This window comes from Patagioenas fasciata, chromosome 9, assembly GCF_037038585.1.
Source record: "Patagioenas fasciata isolate bPatFas1 chromosome 9, bPatFas1.hap1, whole genome shotgun sequence".
NCBI classification, from domain to species: Eukaryota; Metazoa; Chordata; class Aves; order Columbiformes; family Columbidae; genus Patagioenas; species Patagioenas fasciata.
The window spans coordinates 5790909-5814878 of record NC_092528.1 but is presented as its reverse complement, the minus strand read 5'-3'; the positions used below and the strand labels follow the sequence as shown (position 1 = coordinate 5814878).

The 23970-nt window shown below is 45.5% G+C and overlaps 1 protein-coding gene across 2 annotated transcripts in view; it reads left to right on the top strand.

Moving 5' to 3' along the window:
* Window positions 1-20544, top strand: part of RYK (receptor like tyrosine kinase) — a 56236-nt gene extending 35692 nt beyond the window's left edge. For both annotated transcript variants that reach the window (XM_065845013.2, XM_065845014.2), the window contains exons 10-15: window positions 10155-10224; window positions 11808-11940; window positions 13308-13417; window positions 15740-15899; window positions 17941-18077; window positions 19497-20544. In XM_065845013.2, the coding sequence (XP_065701085.1) occupies window positions 10155-10224; window positions 11808-11940; window positions 13308-13417; window positions 15740-15899; window positions 17941-18077; window positions 19497-19608 (722 nt within the window). In that variant the 3' untranslated portion in view covers window positions 19609-20544. The remainder of the gene's footprint in view (window positions 1-10154; window positions 10225-11807; window positions 11941-13307; window positions 13418-15739; window positions 15900-17940; window positions 18078-19496) is intronic.
* Window positions 20545-23970: the final 3426 nt, after the last annotated feature.

Sequence of the window (23970 nt, the reverse complement as noted above, 5' to 3'; positions counted from 1 at the left end):
GCAGGGGCTGTGAGGAAGAATCACCTTCTTGAGAGGGAAAAACGCCCCTTTTCACCAGCATCAGAGCTTGAGAACCTTAAGATATTTCCTTAGCTGTTTTGATGTTGGCGTGGTTGCTCTGGAATTAAATCTGGAAGCGCTGCCAGAAGACACCTTCTGGAAGGAGAACATGGGAAATGTGATCAGTACACTTGTACCCAAAGTAGAATTTCTTATTAGGGTCATCATAATTTGGGTTGGAAGGGACATTTGAAGACCAACTGGTCCAACCCCCTTGCCATGAGCAGGAACATCTTTCCATAGGTCAGGTTTTTCAAGGCCTTGTCCAATCTGCCCTTGAACATATCCAGTGATGGAGCATCCACAGCTTCTCTGGACAACCTGTGCCGGTGTGTAAAAAAAATATTCTTCCTTATATCCAATCTGAATCTGTCTTTCAGTTTAAAACCATTGCCCTATGTCCTGTCACTGCAGGCCATAATAAAAAGTCTCTATTTCTTATAAGCCCCCTTTAAATATTGAAAGGCTACAATAAGGTCTCCCTGGATCATTTTCTTCTCCGGTCTGGATAACCCCAAGTGTCTCGGCCTTTCTCCAGCCCTGGGATCATTGTCAGGTAAGGAGAAGCGGCACTGTAGATGTAACAGCAGGCGCATATCAGAATGGACCTCTTCTTTCTTGTGTCTTCCTCTTGGTGCATTTACAAGATCCGCAGCCTTTCAGGAGGGGTTGATCCCTAAAAATGTGCCGAGAGGAGAATGTGCTGTCGGTTTTCTTGTATCCTGGAGAAGATGAATGTCGTGGCCGACGTGCTCATCAGTCCATAGTTAGATGTGTGTTTCCCCGCTCTCAGGGGTGTCTTTGCAGCCCTGTGTGTTTGCCTATTTCTGATTTCCTTCACTGCCTCTTGGAGTTGATTCTTTTTTCTCAAAGGATCAGAAACCAAAGACATTTGGCTGTTGGGCAGTACCTGCTTCCCTTCCTGGGTGTTTTCCGGCCTTCTGCTGAAGTATTGAGCATTATTAGAAACCACAACAGTGCTGAAATGAAGCAGCTTTGATTTTTCTGAACGTAGCACTTGTTCTTGTTTCTAAAGCAGTCTGCTGTTAAAGAATCAATAATAAAAACCAAGCAAACCTGGCCCAGCCTCCAGTTGTCCTGAGAAGCTCTGTAAGCGAAAGGAGCCGTTTCCAGGAATATATTGTATTCCTTATTTTATTTAAGCTGGGATTGGCCTACGAAGTCAGGCTCTCAAAGGCCAAGCTTGATTCTGATAAAACACTCAGTGCAGGTGGCAAACAGATTGGAGTTTGCTCATTTAGTGTTGGTTGGTGAGTTCTGTGCCGCAGAATTTGGTGACAGTCTTAACCATACATGAAGTCTTTGAAGTGCTTTTTGACCCGTTCGGTGAGTACTTGTTCTGTAGCCTGTAAATTGATACGACTGAGAATTGGAGACGCTTCTCTTACAAATCCCAATGCCGCATCTTTTACAGAATTCATCCTTGAATGCCAGAAATTTACTCCAGATCCCTTAGAAGGGGTTTTTCCTTTCACCCAACTGCAGTGAAAAGTTGTAACATGCCCTGGGGAGTGACAAAGCTTCAACCTGCATGTTCATGAAATACATTAGTTTATAATGGGTTTTTTTAATGTTATACCATCTTAACGCTTTAGAGTGTGTCTGGATGCCTGAGTCTTCCATTACGTGCGGTGCTCTGTGCCAAAGAGGAGACCGTAAAAGAACAAAACGGGTATCAGTTGGCAGAATTTGACGCGACTTTCTGGAAGCTCTAATAACGTGGGGGATATGAAGATTGCAAGCCCTGGGCTTGTGCCACTTGTTTGTATTTTCTCTAGATTCTTCTTCTATTCGCATTCAGGTTTCACTGTGTTTGCTACTTGTGGTTGTAAAAGTAATTCATGTCCATTCTTTAAGCGGACCTTCATGAAGATGAAAGGTGTCTCGTTACTGGTAAGAAGAATACGTTATGTGTTCTATATTTGGGCTATTGGAAGCTGCGGATCAACACAACCTGAATAAGTTCTTTGTTTGAAAGATCAGACCTCACTGGATTTTGTTCTCTGTTGCGTTTCTTGCTCTACAGCAGGATTGTTGTAGGAGGCTGTAATGCTTCACCTTCCCACAGGAGGTTTCCAATCGCTCTCAACTTTGGGAAGTGCCCGGGTTGGCGTGTTTTTCCAAGCTGGCGTCGCATTCCTTGCCAGCGATTGACAGATCTCCTCTGCCTCGACACGGCACAGAATGGGAATCTTTGAGATCATCTTGCGTCAGTAGAGGAAGAAAACACACAGTTTTCACCTTTGATTTAAAGAACACATTGTTTAATGGTGCTTTTCCTGTGAAGGAGAAAACTCTTTGCAAAACAAATGGAATTGTGTTATTCCGGGAACATAGGCAGCGAGTTTAGAGCTGTGCAGAGCCCTGACTCATTTAGTACGTTTGGGCCAAGGTACATTTTTGTGCAAAACAACCCATGGTGCTGTTCAAGATAACCTGCCTGCTTCCATTTCGTTTTCTAACCACTTAAAATTCTTGTTATGTACAAGGAAGAAGTGCTTGAAAACAAACCACCCATGAAAAGCCCTGCAAACAAAGTTCTAGTGTAAGTGAAGCTTAACTCTTAACACTTCACCGTTTTATTAACAAAGCTTTGAGTTTTGTTCGTATCATCATAGGTCGCTCAACGGCTCTTTCAGTGTTGCTGTTCACATCAGACAAATCCCGCAACCTGGAGCATACGCAGTTGTTCCCAAGGGACCATTTTTAAATCGCATTGAATTTACTTCACTCTTAAAAACATTGCCTTGGGAAGATATTTACAAGTTCATGCCTTAAATGGATAGTATTAAAGTTAAAATTATTTAACCACCCAAAATCAGAACACAGGATCCTGTTTCTTTAGAAGAAAGTTTATGACAAAAATTTGTTAGCAGTTGATAAGACTTTGAAACATTAAATATTTCTGTCTCTCTGCCCCAGTTTCCCTTCACATTTGCTCACAGATTCAGCTTCATCTTAAGTGAAATGAGTTACTGAACAAAGAGCGTTTACTTGTTGCTATTTGCTTTTTCCTATTGCTGTTATGGGGGAAATAGCCCTGTCCTCAACTCATCCATCTCTCTGCCCTTTTCTGTGGTTTCAAATTGCGTGTGTGTTTATACCATAAGAAGACCCAGAGCTGCATTCCCCTTTTTAGTGGTGTCACGTCCCATCACCTCCAGAATGTATTAAAATTAAGCTTGGATTTGGAAAGGCCGGCTGTCTTGCTTTGGAAAATGAACTTGCGTGGTTACGGTGCGGAAACGAACATTGAAATGTAAATAGCCTTGGTATGGGGATGGGGGGAGAAACCCTCCCTGTGGAAGTTTTAACAAGACTTAGCGCAGCGTCCTGTGTCACGACCTCTTTCCATTGTTACTTGTGTTTGTATCAATATATCTTCATATCCAGGAGACAGGGGTTCTGTAAGATGCTTGGTCACCTTGTCAAGCAGGTAAATATGTGAAGGTACAACTCTTACCCGAGTGCATAAGTATTTTTGTATATTTACTTTCTTACTATTTTACTGTGTATTTTACTTTGTAACCTATAAAAAAGCAGATTCAGTCATGACTACTTACGCTTCTGCTGAAGGGTAGTTCTACAAATCTCTGCTGGCAGCATTATAAACGTCGTGTATGATAGATGTGAGCTCAGGACAGGCTACAAGTGCTCAATTTTTTGCAAAACCCAAAGATTGGGGGTCCTGGGGACAGCAGGGTGAGCATGAGCCAGCACTGGGCCCTTGTGGCCAGGAAGGCCAATGGTACCTGGGGTGGGTTAGAAGGGGGTGGTCAGTAGGTCAGAGAGGTTCTCCTGCCCCTCTGCTCTGCCCTGGGGAGACCACACCTGGAATATTGTGTCCAGTTGTGGCCCCTCAGCTCCAGAAGGACAGGGAACTGCTGGAGAGAGTCCAGCGCAGCCACCAAGATGCTGAAGGGAGTGGAGCATCTCCCGTGTGAGGAAAGGCTGAGGGAGCTGGGGCTCTGGAGCTGGAGAAGAGGAGACTGAGGGGGGACTCATTCCTGGGGAAAATATGGAAAGGGGCAGTGTCAGGAGGATGGAGCCAGGCTCTTCTGGGTGACAACCAGTGACAGGACAAGGGGCAATGGGTGCAAACTGGAACACAGGAGGTTCCACTTCAATTTGAGAAGAAACTTGTTTGGGGTGAGGGTGTCAGAGCCTGGCCCAGGCTGCCCAGGGAGGTTGTGGAGTCTCCTTCTCTGCAGACATTCAAACCAGCCTGGACACCTTCCTGTGGAACCTCAGCTGGGTGTTCCTGCTCCATGGGGGGATTGCACTGGGTGAGCTTTCCAGGTCCCTTCCGGTCCTTGACACTCTAGGATTCTGTGATTTGTTCAGAAGGATTAAAGCGACACCCAGATGCCTGTTCTCTTTGAACTGGGATTGAATTCTGCCTTGAGGAGAAAGTTTGCAAAACGAATTACCCTGCAGAAGCCATGTAATTAAAAAGGATGTGTTGGTACTAGGAGCTGAACATTTTGGGCAGTTCTAGTGCTACGTGCTCAGTTCCTATGGAATTTCTGGGAGCTGCCCTTGCGCTTTTCACCGACAACTTCACCTTGTGGATTTTGTCACAACCTATTTGGCAGAGCCCATGAGTTTGGGAAGGGTCACACAAGCTCTGTGAGCATATTAATAGAAAATGCGTTGTGTAAGTGCTCTGATGCAGAGGAATATTAGCTTGCAATATGAGACAGAAGTTCCCACAGGAACAGGATGTTACAAATGGTCCGAAGGTGAGAAAAGCTTCAGGTAACGCAGATTTTTACAGATTTCTTTCAGATGTGTTTCTCGGACGCCTTAGATTTCCCAGCTATAGTGTTGCGGAGCTGCCTCTGATAGTAGAGCCCACAGGAGCTGCTATGGCAGGGCTCTGGAATGACCCATTTCGCTTTTGAAACCTTTGGTTACGTTGCTTTTGAACTGTTTTTAACCAGATTTCAGTGGCCACGCTACGATCTAAAGTCTTCAAGCTGCAACGCTCTGCTTTGCTCTTTGGAGATTCTAGGAGGTCTGACTTAAACTGTTATTCTTGAAAGGCGTCCAGCTAATGGGGTAACCCACTGCAATACCCAGATAATCGCTGCTTTTCATCTCTGGTGAGTAATGGGAGGTGCGGAGTGACTCTTTTCCGATCGCGGAGCGTGATGCTCCACGTTCGTTATCAGCACAAATTACCGCAACGTTGGTGTCATTGCTGGCTTCCCGGGGGTGTTTTCACGTGAGCAATGCAGTGATTCAGTCGAGCAATGATGAGCAAAGGCTTTAAATCACGGTTTTGCAGACGGGCTTTGAGAAGCTGGCGAAAATCAAATAGGTGTTTTTTTTCTCCCCATGAACCAGGCAAGGCCTCAGTGCATATCCCACTTGCCAAAATTGTGTGGAGAGATTAGCCTCTTATATAAAAATAGTAATGCCAAGAGCCCCATTGTGCCCAGCTATATACAAATAACGTAATACGAGATAAACTGGCAACTGTATCAGAGCCGCTCTTGCTCGGTGCCTCAGGGTGGATGTTCACAGGCAGGTTTTTGGCACGGAAAGGGTAAAACTGGAGCTTTGAAAGCATCTTCCTAATTCTCAAACACATTTACATCTATCGCAAATAGCACTTTCTGAAAGCTGGATTCTTTTGGTCCGAAACGAACATGTGAAATCACTCCTGGGTATTAAATCTCTTGTGGCCTGAAGCCTTTGCTGTTTGGTTGCTCAGCTCTCGGTTTGCGATAACCTTATGAAAATAAACGATGCTTTTTCAGGGCTGAGAAGCTCTGACCTGGCTCGCGATCATCAGGCGTGAATTGTTGAGCACTGACGTGTTCTTAATCACAAATAGCGTTAATATCTCAGAGGGAAGTTGAGCTTTCTTATTTTTTGCAGGGCTTTGAAGAAGTTGTGCAACAAGCCCTTGCTGCCTTGCCCTGGAGTGTTTCGCTTCACTTGGGGCTGTTTCCTGATGCACAAATTTAATATATGGTTGACTATGGCCTCGTTTGTCGTGTCTTTAAGCTGATTTAGGAGGTTTCTGGCTCTGTGGGAGGTTTTTCCCTCTGATTCCCCCCTTTCCAGCTGTGTGTGTGGCTGTTTTCACATCAAATGACTCCACAGATCCGGTACAGAAGCTGCAAAAGCCCGTGGCCACGGTGAGATCCTTCCCCAGGTCTCGTTTTGTGTGGCTGCGCGAACATTGCCGCGAATAAAATGCTCACATGTAATGCTTAGAGATTTGGTTTGGGTGCAGGACGGCGCTTCGGCCCAAGCGGGAAGATGAGGTTTAGAGCATTCGTTTTGGCGCATACCTGTGAAAACATCTCACCGAGCCGGACCCGCCGGGGCTGCGGGTTTATCCCGTCAAAGCCAGAAACCCTGCGGATTTTCTGGGTTATTTGTAAGGGTTTTCAGGGCAGGATGGCCAGATTCACCAGGTCCTCCACAATAAAAGGTTATATTTACCAGAGTCACCGTCTCCATAATCTATGAAGACCTGTCTGTTGGATGCTTGAGAGTGATCTACTAAATGTAACTGAGAGGTTGTTTTCTGTGTAACTAAAGAAAATGGCCATAACAGGAAGTCTAATTGCAATGGGGACCTTTGCAATAGCATTATTTTGGTATATTTTTACTCCTTTTACTCAAACAAGTGGTGATTTATATGCTGTTCTGTATTGTAACTCGTACAAAACCACAATAATCAAATTGTGTGGTTGTTCTAAATTGGCACCTGACTAAGCCAGAGGAGGATTAACCTATTGTTTGGTCTGAGTCTGCTGAATTTGTTGGTGCTGTGTAAGTGTTTTCCATCTAGAAAACAAGGAAATAATATTGATAAGAAAACACAATGCGGATGCTGGGACTGTTTCACGAGATAAGATTTAAATTTCCGTATATACTTGAACGGGAGTCAATCTTCTTTTTGGGTGCTCAGCGTCCCCGAGCTGAGAGAAAACAAGGAAAATGACCGGTGACCTGCTGAAAACCACCCTGCGTGATGGAAAGGGAAAGGCAGCGGCACCCGTGTCATCTCGAGGTGCGAGGAGATGAATAGATGCGTTGTCCAAACCAGATGAACTCGTTCTGTCCATTCTTAAAGCCGGTCTTACATAATCTCCGATGTAGAACTTCAAATTATTGCATGGTGGCTGTTATAATTAAAAGCAAACCAGTTAAGCAAGCGCAGGGCCCAAGAGCGTCTAAACGAGTTAATCGGCTTAAACTCATGGCTGGTAGCCTCTTCCCTCCCTTCCTTGAAGAGGTTGTGGCCTTTGAGTTCTATTAATTAGTGCATTTCAACCTGAAGCCCTGGACTAGTAGCCTGTTGGCAGCTCCTCTAACTTCTTATCATTTGCTCTTACACCTTTATTTTTAATTCTTCTTGCCCTTCGTGAGTTGGATGCTTCAGCCATTTGTGCCTACGTAACTTCATTTTAAGGTGCTATCTTGGTATTTCTTGTTTAGCAACTTGTTGAAGTCTTGGTTCTATGTCTCAAATTCATCCCACGTAAAACATGTGAGTGCAGGTTGGACCTGCTGTTGGAGTCCAAACCAGAAGCTTCAGCTCACCACTACCTAAATGGCTCCTGCACTGCAGGAACCTGATGCACTTGTCATCAAATACACAAGGAAATGCACAGTTTTAATGCATCCTATAATATACCGCAGCTGTAATTGTCACTAAGTTCATGGCACCTCCGTGTCTGGACGTCTCTGGAGCATTGGGTGTTGGCTTTGAGTGGTCTTGGTCCCTCCAGCCTGGGTGATGCTCCTCAGGGCTCTCCAAGAATGCTGAGGCGTCAGTGCCTCTGCCTGCAACCTGCATCACAGAATCACAGGCTGGCTGGGTTGCAGGGACCTCTGTAGACCCCCCAGTCCAATCCCTGCTCACGCAGGGTCACAGGGCAGATCACACAGGTGGGTCCAGGTGGGTTTGAATGTCTCAGAGAAGGAGACTCCACACCTGCTCTGGGCAGCCTGGGCCAGGCTCTGGCACCTCCCACCAAAGAAGTTTCTGCTCATGTTCAGATGGAGCCTCCTGTGTTTCAGTCTGTGCCCGTTGCCCCTCACCCTGGCGTTGGGCACTGCTGAACAGTCTGGTCCATCCTCTGACACCCACCCTGAGCTATTGATCCCATTGATCAGATCCCTCTCAGCTTCTCTTCTCCAGCTCAACAGCCCCAGCTCTCTCAGTGTCTCCTCAGCACAAAGATGCTCCAGACCCCTCAGCATCTTTGTGTCCCTGCGCTGGGCTCTCTCCAGTAATTCCTTGTCCTTCTTAAACTGGGGAGCCCAGAACTGGACACAACTTCAGATGTGGCCTCACCAGGGTCGAATAAAGGGGGAGGAACAATCTCCAGCCTCCCTTGAGCTGCTGGTCACACTCTTCTTAATGAACCCCAGGTACCATTGGCTTCTTGCCCACAAGGACACATTAGTGGCTCATGGTCACCCTGTTGTCCCCCAAAACTCCCAGGTCTTTCTCTGCAGAGCTGCTTTCCAGCAGGTCCCCCCAACCTGTACTGGTGCCTGTGGTTGTTCCTCCCGAGGTGCAGGACCCTGCACTTGCCCTGGTTGAACTTCATCAGGTTCTTCTCTGCCCAGTGCAGCCTGTCCAGGTCTCTGGGTGGCAGCGCAGCCTCTGGGGTGTCAGCCCTTCCTCCCAGTTTGGTGTCACCAGCAAACGGGCTGAGGGTGCAACTCCAGGTCATTGATGAACAGGTTGAACAGGACTGGACCCAGCACTGAGCCCTGGGGAACCCACCAACCACAGACCTTATCCAGACTCTGCCCCGTTGATCACAACCCTCTGAGCTCTGCCATCCAGCTACTTCACCATTTACAACTTCAGTTTCCGGATCTCCTCTATTTTTTGGTGCCTTTTGGGAAGACACCCCTGCTCTTCATCTCCCCAGGCTGCCTTTGGAGGAGGTTGCCTTGGGACATCATTCTTTTCCCTGTCTTGGGGGAATTTTTTCAGTCCAGCCAATGTTTTGTGCCTTGCAGATCCTGAAGCTGTCTCCACTTCCAGCACATCTGGAAGACTAAATGCCAGTTTGCAAATTACGTTCTAATGGGAGCCCATCTGTTTAGTTTGTTGCTGTGGGGGGAGCCCATGCTCCCCCTCTGGGCTTTGTGTGTCCTTCCCTACCTTGTTCTCATCTCCACTGACCACATTCTCCACTCTTAACTCGCTCAAAAGTCACATTTTCTTTTGCAGGGGTAAAGTTCAATTAAGAAACAGAATCAGGGGTAGTTCTGGCATGAAGGAAGGACAGAAAACGCAGCTGGGAGGGATTGAGAGAGCTCCAACTTACAGCACTTCTTACCCCCAGAGGGGAAAAAAGGAAAGAAGAAAACAAACCAACGAACTGAAACAAAAAATACAACAAACCCAACAGCAACAAACCATAAAAACGCCCAAAACCAAACCAAGACACAAACAAAAAGCAAATCAAACACCAAAAAATCTTTAAATATTTGTGGAGAAGGGGTTGCAGGCAACGCTTCTGCCCAGTTGGTGCTCTGATTGCTGTGGGTTACTGGGGTTATCGCACTCTTGAAGTTTAGATTTGTGTTTTGCTTTGTCTCGTTTTCTGTGTGTGTTTTTTAATTATTGTTATTTTAAGATTATTTTTGAAAGGTAGGGAAGAGAACAGCAAACATTTCTAAGGTTACCAAGAGTCAAGTGTTTCGAGTGGAGAGCAGTGAATAAGTAAATGTAGAAAGGAACCATCTCCACCAGCGTGGACGCAAACTGCAGAAACCCATCCTGGTAATTCAGCAGCAAACCAGCATCTTTTGGGAAGCACCACAAGTCCCGTCTGTCAGCACCCGGCCCGGCTTCCATTTCCTTTTTCAGCTTTGCCCCATTTGTTTTAAGCAGAAATGTGCCCTAAAACTTGGCTCACGCCTGGGGGGGGGGGTGTTTTAAATTCCACTTCTAAAAAGTAAGCAAACAAGTTGTGTTTGTGCGCAGATGACCTCAGCTGACTCGCAGATCTGGACCAGACTTCAGTTAGCGTGTTGATTTGTTTCCAAAGCTTTATCTGCGGTTCCTTTGTTATTTGTATTAGATCAAGCCTCGGAGGTGCAGGTGACAATGATGCTGACCGAAAGCTGTAAACTCAGAGGACTTCACCACAGGTAAGCGAAACAGTGCCTATAAACTGAAAATATTTGGGCTTAAACCTCCCTAGAGAGAAAGAAAACGAGGTTTTTTTTCAGAACCCAACGACGTTTTGTATGTTTGAATTGTTTTTTAAGCCATAAAGAGCCAAAACTATTTTATAAAATACAAAATTGTAGATGTGCTACTTACTGCAAAAGTGCCTGTAAGCTTTTTTTAATCTAGCTTCACAGTCAGTAAAATCAAATAGTGGGGAAGGCGGTAAAGTCTTTGGTTCGGTGTTCCAAACCTTGCAGTGAAATGTGGGTAGATATTAATTTTATACGTTCTTTATTATTGCTGAAAAGGGCACTGGAGGCATGTGTTGGTTTCCAAATTAACACCCCAAACAGCTCGACTTTTGTAGCTTGAATTAAAGGCTGAAATTGGCCTTAAAATCTTCATTACTGGTCAGGATGTGAGTGAAAAGAAACCTGCACTCGTTGTCCAGTGCCTGGACTGGTAATTGATCATTTTACTGGTAATGAGAAGGAAATCAGAATAGTTCCAGCAGAATTATTACTTCTACAGTTCACTTAAAAAATGCTTTTTGAAGAATTATTGTAGGTAAGTCTTTGCCTAAAATACAGGGTTATTTAATTAAGAGGAGTAGCAGGTCCTTGGGGAAACATGCTTAACATGAAGACTAAAGGAAGCAACTCCCCTCTCATCGTTCAAAATCAGGCGTTATCCTCCCTTTTACACATTAAACTCTTTAAATAGTCCAAAAACCTTTTATTTCTGTGCAGCTGGGACCTTTCCCTTGGCTGAAGGTGACACGTGGCTGAATGCTCCAAGTAACAACAGGAAACGTCCCAGTTCCCTTTTCAAAAGTCATTATAACTCATTGAAAGTTTTCTGAAGGTGTTTCCAACAGTGAAAAAAATGGAACTATATACAGTTTATTTCAAGCTTCTACGCATTGATGTATTGATACTATAGGCCCGTGTTGGAGCAATATAGCACGGGAGTTATGTGACCCATAAGGAGATCAAACTCCTGAGCTACTTCTGTGATTTAATATCTAGTTGATTCAAACCTAAAAATTTCTGAAGTGGATCAAACGTGGTATCTTGGCCTCTTTTTTTAAGCACTCTAGTGGAGCTGTATCTCTTATATCTCTTGTTGCATTTAGAGTGATACATTTCCAAGTTGAGGATCTATTGCTGCTTAATATAAATTCAATATAAATTGGGAAGGGGTGGAGTCACCATCCCTGGGGTTTAAAGGGCGTTTAGACGAGGTTCTCAGGGACAGATTGAGGTTATGGTTGGACTCAATGATCCTGAGGGGCTCTACCAACCAAAATGATTCTATCAAATGACAACCTGTATTCACAGACATTTATTTTAGCCCTTTTGGACCAAATTGGGCGGTTCTTCCTAATGGGAAGGTAATAAAACATCTATTGTTATTTGACGACCTTGTGCTCTGTAAGATTAAACAAATGCTTTGCTTTCATGTTGAATCGCTTTCGTTGGATGTGTTTTAAGGATCAACGATATTTCTTTTCCAATCTCAATTTCATTAAATGAGGAATTTTTCTCCCTTTCTTAACCAGGAATCTACTCCCGATCACCCACGTCTGCATAGAAGAGGGAGAGAAACCGATGGTGCTGCTGCCCTACATGAACTGGGGGAACCTTAAACTCTTCTTGCGCCAGTGCAAGCTGGTGGAGGCCAACAATCCTCAGGTACGCCCCCAAATCCGCGCCTTAAACTTAGGCCTGGCTTATCATCCGGCTACGGGCCTTAAGTAAGAAATCAGTGTGATATTCACCTGCTCTGCTGGGGCGAGAGAGGAATTGGCAAACAGATTCCCTGGCAAGGGTTGTGTTGATTCATAGAAGGAAAATATTCCTGGCCACAGCATCGCGGGCGTTTGGAGGCTGTGAAGCCGAGTTAGGCTCGGATTAGGGGAGTAGCTGGTATATCAATACCTATTTAAAGAAAAAAATAGAGAAAACGGTATATGATTGTGGATTTAAGCTATAACACACAGGGAAAAATTGCGTATGGGGAAAATTCAGATTTACTGCTGCTCGTCGGGTTTTGTTGTTGTTATTTTGTGTTGTTTGTTTTTGTTTTCCTAAATATAATTAGTAGATTTTTCCCTTTAATTACTGTAGCTCTTAATTATTTTACCGCGTGCATAAAGCACTCTGTTAAAATTTAAGGTGGTGCTGTAGCTTTGCTGTTAAGTAAAATGACTGGATTTCTTTAACTTCAGATACTAAAGGATGTGACCTCTGCTTTTCTTCTTTTATTTTCACCGCTGTGGGTGCTTTTCAGCATTGGGAACTTTACCGCATTTCAGTGGAACCTGCTGCATGTGTTTTGTGGGAAGCCAGGAAGAAAATACTCCTAAATGAGAATATATTTTGCTTCTTGTTCTCCGAGGTCACCATTTGTCCCTTTTATGTACCAGGTTTCAAACCAGCAATTAATTTACAAGTTGCAATAAGCTGCTGGGATCTTTCAACTTTGATTTTCACTTGTTTTGCTGCTTAATCTGAGTTATAAATCCCTATGCAATGCACTAATATCCCTCTGCAAGAATTTAATGACATTTGTAATCTGTATTACGTGAAACGACCATACTTAACTATCAAAATATGGGACATTTGGTGTCCTAGGTACTTATTATAAGAGGGAAATCTTTGACAAATAGCTTGAGTTTCCCGAAATAATACGTGGCTCTTTTTCTTAATAACAACCTGGTAACTAAGAAGCTGGTTTATTAGCATTTTAGTTTAGGATTTAGTTTATTTCAACCCCAATCTTGCAACATCAGTGTGTCCACCTACATGCTGAAGTTTTTGCAACAATGAAAATGGAAGAGCAAACCCAGGGTATAAATATGTGCAAGGGTTTAATTTATTTAGGACTGAGAAGCTGTAAAAGCAGATGCAACAATGGCATTTGATACTAATTTTCCGCAATACATAGCAATGAGAACTTTGACTGTTGTTTCTGTGAAAACGACTTGGTTTCCAGAGGAACAGAAAGTGGAAAAACATGTGATAAGAAGGGTTAAAATGGCCTTTTTTTGCTCTTGCAGGCAATTTCCCAGCAGGACCTTGTCCATATGGCGATTCAGATCGCCTGCGGCATGAGTTACCTGGCCAGACGGGAGGTCATTCACAAAGACCTGGCTGCTAGAAACTGCGTGTAAGTACTCGGCGAGTAAAGTTCTATCAGTAGCAAGGGCTGGGATGGGCTTTCTCCAATTCACCCCATCCCTACTTCAAAATATGCCACTCATTACTTTTTTCCAAATTTTGAGGTGAGTAGTCTTGTCAGTGAATTAATTTTCCTCTAGTACTATTCAGTATATTCATCAATGACTTGGATGAGGGAATAGAGTGACTGTCAGCAGGTTTGCTGATGACACCAAGCTGGGAGGAGCGGCTGACACTGGAAGCTGTGCTGCCATCCAGAGACCTGGACAGGATGGAGAGTTGGGAGGGGAGAAATTTAATGAAATAGAACAAGGGCAAGTGCAGAGTCTGGAATCTGGGCAGGAACAACCCCAGGTTCCAGTGTAAGTTGGGGAATGACCTATTAGAGAGCAGCGTAGGGGAAAGGGACCTGGGGGTCCTGGGGAGAGCAGGGTGAGCATGAGCCAGCACTGGGCCCTTGTGGCCAGGAAGGCCAATGGTACCTGGGGTGGGTTAGAAGGGGGTGGTCAGTAGGTCAGAGAGGTTCTCCTGCCCCTCTGCTCTGCCCTGGGGAGACCACACCTGGAATATTGTGTCCAGTTGTGGCCCCTCAGCTCCAGAAGGACAGGGAACTGCTGCAGAGAGTCCAGCGCAGCCACCAAGATGCTGAAGGGAGTGGAGCATCTCCCGTGTGAGGAAAGGCTGAGGGAGCTGGGGCTCTGGAGCTGGAGAAGAGGAGACTGAGGGGGGACTCATTCCTGGGGATCAATATGGAAAGGGGCAGTGTCAGGAGGATGGAGCCAGGCTCTTCTGGGTGACAACCAGTGACAGGACAAGGGGCAATGGGTGCAAACTGGAACACAGGAGATTCCATTTAGATACAAGAAGAAACTTGTTCCTGGTGAGGGTGTCAGAGCCTGGCCCAGGCTGCCCAGGGAGGCTGTGGAGTCTCCTTCTCTGCAGACATTCAAACCCGCCTGGACACCTTCCTGTGGAACCTCAGCTGGGTGTTCCTGCTCCATGGGGGATTGCACTGGATGAGCTTTACAGGGCCCTTCCAGTCCCTGACATTCTGGGATTCTGTGATTTTGTAAACATAAGGTGAACCAGAAACTTTTTTTAACAAAGAGAAAAAGAAGGTGCAGGAGCCAGGATTTTGTGAAGGAATTTGTTCCATTGCCACCTCTTTGCTTCCCAGACCTGTTCTTGTACCCCTTTACGAAGTTTTGGGAGGGGATCTAAGGTCGCAGTGGTCTTAGCAGGTTTGTTAAGGAGGGAAATACTTTTCATCTCCAATTTCTATGGCACAGTTGGAGCAGATTTATGGATTACACAAGTCAGAGCTCTCTAGTCCTGGCAAAATTACCCTTTCTATCATATTTGTCTATAGAAAACTCTTCTAGGAATTTCTCTGAACTCCTAAGAATGATTAGATATGGAAATTTCCCAATCTATAAGTTTTGCGGGCGATCAACCGACCTGAAAGTGCATAGAAATGGGGTAAATAAGAAGGTACTTGAGATAGTGAAGCAGGAAATGAGCCTTTGATGTTTAATTTGTTCCATCAAAATAAAGAAATAATTGGCAAGATGAAAAGACAGCGAACGCCGTTTTGTTGCAACCCCCTAACCCAGTGGTTTTTCTGTATTGCTATCAGGAGACGTTAAAGGCAACGTCTCACCCATGTGCTGAAGTCAGATTTATGAGAACATTGAGCTTTATTAAACACTTTTTTAAGTTCAAAAGAATGTGAATTACTGTCCTGGAGGGGGGAAGAAACGAGTAGGCTTTTTTGACTCATCTTTTGATGGTTAAAAATAAGCTTCCCGTAGCCAATATCCTATTTCTGACAACAGTCAGGATGAATATCTCTTGTTGAGGGGTATAAATATCTTGCCAGATTGCTTGATTAGAGATAAGGCCACAAATAACATCGGTTGCTTTAACAAGAACTGACGAGATTTTGCTTTGCTTAAATCTTTGGCTCATTATTGCTACAGAAGTACTGTAACTAAAATTAGTTGAATTGATCTGATAGGGCATCTCCAAGGGAGGGGGAATGATTTAAGGGAGTTGTTTGTTTGCTTTAACCGTGTTTTTGTTTGATTTTATTTGATCTGAGGCTGCTCATTTTTATCGCGCTTATCTGTCAATGCAGAATAAACACATTTTTGATATTTGCCAATTGCAGAACAAGAATCTCTTGATCTAGACGAAATGCCCATAGTGCTTCTGAATTAAACCCCGAGTCTGAAACCTCAGCTTGAGCCCTAATATTTTCCGCAAAACCGTAACGCCACGTTCGCTAAACGCTTCTGTTCTTTTAAATTAGCATTGACGATGCTCTTCAGGTGAAGATCACAGACAACGCGCTCTCTCGAGACCTCTTTCCCATGGACTATCACTGCCTGGGGGACAACGAAAACAGGCCGGTTCGGTGGATGGCTCTGGAAAGCCTGGTTAACAATGAATTTTCCAGCGCTAGCGATGTGGTAAGTTTACTTTTGTTTCCCTTCTCACATTTTATAAATGTATTTTATTGACACGCTTCAGTTTTTTGAGCCCTTGAAAAATCAGGGCACTGAAGAGACAACAGTGATTCGTCCAGAACAGCAGAAAAGGACTTTAAGATCATCAAGTCCAACCATTAACTGAGTTTTTTTAACCTCATTGCCATGGTCTCTCTATTAGCGCTCAAACCACATAAACCCACAAAAAATAAGGGAAACAGTCAAATCTGCTCCAGAAATAATCCTTGGAAAATGTGCACAGTTTTGTCTTGCACCAAACTTGAAGGAATTGTCATAAAACCATCTAGAAGTTGCCTGTAATAGCATGTTTTTGTAATTCTAAATGGGATCGATTAAATGTTGATTTATTGTTATTTTGCTTTTAAATCCGGTGTTCACTGTTCATAAAGACCGGACTTGGAAATAAAAATTTAATGTAACACTGGCAATAAAATATGGAATTTTATTAGGCTGGAGGCACCTCAGTATGAAGCATTTCAGCATAACTCAGCATATAGCTCATGCTATTTTAACACAGGTCTCCTTTTTGCACTATATAGGGATAAATGCAACTTGGCTTCTAATACCCACTTTGTGTCCATAGCTGAGTTTTGCAGTGTACAAAAGCTGCCTGTTTTTCTGGGTTTTATACATACTGCCTGCCCCTAATAACATCTCTGCGTTTCCCTGCACGCATTTGACATATGGTGTCATATGTTTTTGTCTGGGAACAAATCTAGTTATCAATTTCATGTAACACATGGAACCTGCTCCAATTGAGGTGGTGTCTGTGAAGATGCAGGCAACACCTGTTCCCCACTCACTTTTTGGATGTATTAATATTTCTTTAAGATGGTTTTGCTGGCTCGAAGCATTTCTAGCGCGTCCCTCCTCTGCCAACAGTTACATCAGTCAAGCAAAGCGCAGGAGAACAAAACACGGTTCCTGTTGAATTTGAATTGTATTTTTCTCTTCGCTTGACATGAAGCTCTGCGTCTCTTGATGCCGTTTTTATGCGGTTACTTATGGAATTACAAATAGCTTTATGCCCAAAGTATTTTGCTCGAATCGCCGTTTTTTCTGGCGTTCTAGATGCACCACCACCTGTCCCTCGGTGTTCTATAAACTGCAAGTATTAATGATTAATAAAATAACAATGAATAGAAAGGTGGTGCCGCTGCCCAGCAGTGTCCCTGCCCGCATCCCTCAGCCCAGGCTTTGCCCAGGGGTTCCTTTTGATTTAAAACCAGGGACATTTTTGCGGCTTGCAGAACTCTGCACCTTTTTAATAAACGGCGATGTCTGCGGCACGTGTGACTTCAGCGCTGAATCATCCGCCTGCCCTATCAGCACCATCTCTGTTTTGTCGCTCGGGTCTCTTCATAGCAGCCAGTAAATCATTTTGCACGTACCGTGCTTGTACATGCATCGATTAATTGATTTTTCATCACCTTAAGCTCCTTTTGGCAGGTATTTGCGGCTGAACAATGTGTTGAATGTTGATCCGGCTGTCAGGTTTACATAGAGAAACCTTTAATTTTCATTTGAGTCCTGCCTCTGAGCGTGTACTCAAAATATACAGACAGCTTTGATTTTAGAAAGGAAGAGTTTTATTCAGTCTGCTCTTCTGAACCTTTGAATTTCACAGACCTTTTTTGAGAGCTTTTGTGTATCATTTGGAAGAGGTAAAATATAATAATGAAATTATTTTCTTCAAAACAGTGAGTTTAGTGTTTAATATTCCTTAGATTCATCAAGTGCTTTGAAATGTCAAACTGGAAAGATGCGGTCGTATTATTTTTTAGCACTTAAAGCTTAGTGCACTGAGATTTTAATTTTAATTCAACTTAGCACCCATTCTCTGATTCTTAATTGTTCTTGTTCAAGACAAAGTGGTATTGTATTGGTCTTGGATACATTTAGTATTTATGTAAAGCTTTGTTACTCCATTTAGTCTTACTCCTGACTGATTTAGTGCTCTCTAAATTTGTGTTCTCTAACGCTGCACGCTATTTCTTTTCAGTGGGCCTTCGGGGTGACGCTGTGGGAGCTGATGACGCTGGGCCAGACCCCGTACGTCGATATCGACCCCTTCGAGATGGCGGCGTATTTAAAGGACGGCTATCGAATAGCTCAGCCCATCAACTGCCCTGACGAACTGTAAGTGTGTGTTTGGAGAGAGAATAGAATGGCTGGTTTGTTACCAGCCTGTTAAGCCAGGCTTATCAATGAAAGAGCCCGGTTTGCCTTCCCCTGCCGTTTAGATAAACCCTTGTGGAGGTGTTTGTTCACAATCGTAGTGGTACAGAAAATCCCAGAATCCCAGCCTGGCTGGGTTTCAGGATCTCTGTAGATCCCTCAGTGCAACCCCTGCTCACGCAGGGTCACAGAGCAGATCACACAGGTGGGTCCAGGCGGGTTTGAATGTCTCAGAGAAGGAGACTCCACACCCGCTCTGGGCAGCCTGGGCCAGGCTCTGGCACCTCCCAGCAAAGAAGTTTCTGCTCATGTTCACATGGAGCCTCCTGTGTTTCAGTCCGTGCTCATTGCCCCTCACCCTGGCGTTGGGCACCACTGAACAGAGTCTGGTCCATCTTCTTGACAAGCTGTACCTTCTGCCTGGTGTGTTCTTCCAAATGCTCTCCATGTAAACCTACCACAGAGACACTTGAAACTACTTTTACAAGAGCTGAGCAATTAGCAATTTCTAATTGGTTGTAAAAGCCCCTCAAGATCATTGAGTCCAACAGTTCCCCAGCCCTGGCACTGCCTCATGTCCTGAGAACCTCATCTCCATCTGTCCAACCCTCCAGGGATGGTGACTCCAGCACTGCCCTGGGCAGCCTGTTCCAATGCCCCACAGCCCTTTGGGGAAGAAATTGTTCCCAGATCCAACCTCAACCTCCCCTGGCGCAACTTGAGGCCCTTTACTCTCATCTGGGCAAAGAGATCAACACCCTCCATGCGACAACCTGCCTTCAGGTCACTGTAGACACTTCTGTGCACAACACATTGCTCCAGGTGTGGTTTCCCTGTTCAGCATCATCTCTCAGAAGATGCAGGGTTCCTTTTCACAGAATCCCAGGATGTCAGGGACTGGAAGGGACCTGGAAAGCTCATCCAGTGCAATCCCCCCATGGAGCAGGAACACCCGGCTGAGGTTCCACAGGAAGGTGTCCAGGCGGGTTTGAATGTCTGCAGAGAAGGAGACTCCACAACCTCCCTGGGCAGCCTGGGCCAGGCTCTGCCACCCTCACCAGGAACAAGTTTCTTCTCATCTTATAGTGGAACCTCTTGTGTTCCAGTCTGCACCCATTGCCCCTTGTCCTGTCACTGGTTGTCACCGAGAAGAGCCTGGCTCCATCCTCCTGACACTGCCCCTTTCCATATTGATCCCCATGAATGAGTCACCCCTCAGTCTCCTCTTCTCCTTTTCTCTCCCCAGTCATCAGGGTTTATAGTGGAAATGCTCTTTTTTATTTCCAGGCTGGTGCAGTGGTCACCTGGCTTACATTCTCGTGTCTCCCACAGAATCATTTAGATTGGAAAAAACCCCTGAAGCCGTGTGTTGCCTTGCAGGTTTGCGGTGATGGCCTGTTGTTGGGCCCTCGACCCCGAAGAACGACCCAAGTTTCAGCAGCTGGTGCAATGTCTGACTGAATTTCATGCTGCGCTGGGAGCCTACGTCTGAAACCGCCGCGGAAGGTGGAACTCCCGGCCCGGGAAGGAGGCACCGCGCACGTCTGCAGCTCCATGCGTCGCTCGGACTCGCACACGTGATGTGTATAAAGCAACACCAAAGGGAGAAAGCACTTCTTCCAAAACACTGTGCCTTAGGATGCTTTAGTAGTCTGAAGATTTTTCTAAGACCTCTCGATGTCGAATATTTTCTAGATATCACTTTTGCTAAGTTAAATCGAGACCTTTTTATTTGCCACCAGGATTTTTTAAAGTGTAGTGCTAGTGAACTTAAACACGAGATTCGGATGGACTTTGCACTCTTACAACAGACACGTGATGTTTGTTTTTTATTCGAAGGGTATATGGAACTGGTAGAAAAGTGAGGAGAGGGGAAATGAATGCAAAAGCCACGCTGCTGAAACATTTCCCTGCTTTTGAAAACGATGTTGAAACAAAATCTTTCTGACCAGCTCTAGTGTTTGTTACTTGTATGTATCTGGAATAGCTTTTTAGTATCAACTTCTTCTATTTTGAGACAACAGCACATTGTGGTTGGATCCACGAGCGGCATCTTCCTTTTCTTTACCCCATTCACGAATGTTTTTTGGGAAAGCTGGTCTTCAGGATACAATACAATACCCCTTTTTAAAGCAGTAAGTGACCATGTCAAAGTGATTCCACTTTACCTCATACGGAGAGTAGTAAAGGTGGGGTGAAAACGGTGCCCCTCCTTGCAGATAAAAGGCTGATGGGATTTTTAAGATGGTTTTATGTGCTAAATAGAGGCCTTCAGAGAAGCGCCAAAGCAGCCCTTGTGTGGGAGTCTTTCACCTCAGACTTCTGGATCGCAGTTTCTCTTGTCCAAAAAGGTACTGGTTGTGTTTTTTTAATGGGCTTTTATGGCCTGAAACGGGCTTAAATATATAAATATATATTTGTAAAGACACTTGCAGAGTAAAGAATGTTTTTCTATTACGTCTCATGTGAAAGCTTGGTCCCTCACACTGCCCCGCCTGTCGAACATGCGGGTTGGTGGTTGTCACTGGGCTGGAGCTGGCGTCAAAACAAGGTCGTTTTCCTGCCCCCTTCCCTCAGAACTCATCCCCGAGGCTTAATAATAATAGATTATCTTGCTGCCACCTTTCATATCCATTCCTCCTTGGGTTACTTTGAGTTGAACGTTACTTAAGAGAACAGAACAAGGTATTTCAGGAAGAAGCGTGGGGACCTGTAGATTCAGCCTTGAGCGTTTGCGCAGCCGTGTTCGCGGTGTTTTGCGAGTCGGAGCAGCTGGATTTGGCTGCATCACGCACATGTGGAGCTTTTGTTCTTTCCCGGAGTCCTGAACCTTGCCGGAGAAAATTAATCCTTTCTAATTAGTATCGCATGAGGTGGAACTTTGCGCTGTGTTCTCAGTCTTGCTGAACTGAAACAGGGTGTCCCTCAAAACGCAGCAGCTTTGGTGTTAGTTACCTGTGGCTGCTGAGCCAAATCTTGCTATATCCTAGAAGGAGATTTTCCGGCTGGCTCAAGCTTGGGCTTGTTATCGTGGGCTGCGTCTATGTGAATGAATTGAAACTGCTTTTGTTTGGTTGGCTTTGGAGTCAGGGAGTTTGGGGACAGCAGTCAGGCTCTGGTGGTGTGGATTTCTGTGGTTTTATTCCTTTCTGACCCAGGAAAATGACCTGATCTCAGTACCTATTCATGACGGCTTGGCTGTTGAAACTATCAGCGACATGTATCCAGCTCTGTGTTGTGATGGGATCTGCAGAGGTGGTGGGTGTAAGATTTACTCGAGGCTGGAAATCGGGGTGACAATGGCGTCAGTGTTGTGTGCACCTCACGGGGCAGCGGACATTTCACTGGGTGACATACTAAATGTATATCTTGTGAGATCTGTTCTCATCTGATCATATGTGAAGTGACATGGCTGTGGGGATGCTAAACTGTGTCTTTTTCCATTGAGAAGCTGTTTCCATCTGCTCCCAGGTGAGCGTGCTCATCAGTAGAAGCTGAGCAGTGATGTAGTGTGGCGTTTGGGTATAGATAGAACAACCTTATTTGAAAATTCAACTTTAAATGTTGAAGTGAAACCTGCTTCACCCACTCAAAGCTAAGATGGGCGTTTTTCTGATAGCAGAACTACCTGGAGCAGGCACCTTGCAGGCAGGTATGGTAACGAAGGTTGCAGATCGTTTTCAATGCTGGCGTTTTTCTTTACTGTCGCATGATTCTGTGTGACATATCTTAGCTCCACAGCCCGTTAGGAAAGCTCTTGAGGGGCAGATCACTTGGGTAAAAGATTGAAAATACAGATTTCACAGCATGATGTTGGTCTGTTCTCCCCAGGAACAAGCGCCAGGAGCAGAGGAAACGGCCTCAAGTTGCGCCAGGGGAGGCTGAGGTTGGATGTGGGGAACAATTTCTTGCCCAAAGGGCTGTGGGGCATTGGAACAGGCTGCCCAGGGCAGTGCTGGAGTCACCATCCCTGGAGGGGTTTAAAAGGTGTGTAGATGAGGTTCTTAGGACATGGGGCAGTGCAAGGGGTGGAGGAAAGCTTGGACTCGATGATCTGGAGGGTCTTTTCCAGACAAAATAATTCTGTGATCTATAGCACTTCAAAGCACTTGCTAAATAATTCCTATTTGATAAAAAGAGGCTTGTGTTACCATGCAGCAATTCTGGGGCGGAAGGCAAGATGTGATTGTAAGCCCCAGTGGTTCTGGGGTCGGTTTGGGGCTGAGCGGAGCTCGGTGCGTGTTCTCTCATGCCGCCTCATCTCGGTGTCCCACCGCACCAGCTGGTGCTGTGACCGGTGACCCAGCCATCTGCTGTCACGCTTCCCTGGCTGGAAAAGGCAATAACGTTCCTTCTCTCTCCTTCCTTTCATGGCACAGAAACTGTTCCCAGTCGCATAAACAAACAAATGTGGCTCATTAACTCCAGGACCGGCTCTCCGGCCAAGTCTGATGCTCCAGATAGCAGGTTCCTGTCTCAGGGCTGCACAGCAGCTGGAGCAGCCAGATGTGTCAGCTTTACCAGAGCCTCAAATCAAAACATTTTTCCACTAAAAAACCCAAGAAATACACGAAGTGAAACACAATAACTACCCCAAGTGTATTTCTGATTCAGCTGTTGGCTTCTGTGCATTCCTTGGGTGGGAGAGGCTGGATGCATCACAAAACCCCAGCTCTTCAGCTCAGCCTCATCTGTCACCTCAGCTTCCGCCTGGTTTGCTCCTGCTCAGATGTGATGCACTTTGGTTTGGATTATTCCAGTTTTAGATCAGCCTCTCGTGTGGTCTCCTGTTGTGTTACCATCCCCTGAGCTTTTGCCCTGATGAGCTGGAGTACAGAATCATTTTGGTTGGAAAAGCCCCTCAGGATCATCAAGTCCAACCATAACCCAACTCCAGCACTGCCCCATGTCCTGAGAACCTCATGTCCGTCTGTCCAACCCTCCAGGGATGGTGACTCCAGCACTGCCCTGGGCAGCCTGTTCCAATGCCCCACAGCCCTTTGGGGAAGAAATTGTTCCCCAGATCCAACCTCAACCTCCCCTGGCGCATCTTGAGGCCGTTATCTCTTTCAGTGACCCTCTAGGGACCAAGAACTCTTCCCGTGCTTTGCATCCATGTACAGCAGCCACAAACCACTGGCTGCAAGCGACCCACCGAATCTGAGAATTTGGGCACGTTTGTTAATCTTGCTGAAGTTGTAGTTTGTGGAAGGACCTGTGTGGCACAGTTCATCCTGTAGATGACAATTAAAATCTCTTGGACCTGATGGAATCCCTCTTGCTTACAGCCAGAAGGGCTTACAGCCCTTCCTCCTCAGGTACGCTCTTAAAAGCCACTTTCTATTTTTGTGGTCCCTTGGCTCACAAATCAGGGGTTTCCTCCGATCTGGCAGGCTGAGAACTACAAGACTGTGGTGGTGTGCAGCTCAGTCTGGTTGAGGTTGGATCTGGGGAACAATTTCTTCCCCAAATGGCTGTGGGGCATTGGAACAGGCTGCCCAGGGCAGTGCTGGAGTCACCATCCCTGGAGGGTTGGACAGACGGACATGAGGTTCTCAGGACATGGGGCAGTGCCAGGGGTGGGGAAACGCTTGGACTCCATGATCCTGAGGGGCTTTTCCAACCAAAAGCTGAGAGCTGAGAGAAACCCCAGGTAGGGAAAGTGCAGTTCTGGGGCTGATTCCTGCTCTAGGATCAAAAATAAATGAATTTTCTGTCCTCAGTGGTGCAAACGGGGCAGATGTTGGCAACATCTCCCTAGGGAATACTGAAGAACAAGCAGAATAATAGTGCTTGAGAGAAGGCTTGAGGGAATAGGGCGGTGGCCTGGCTAAACTCGGCTTTGCAGAAATGT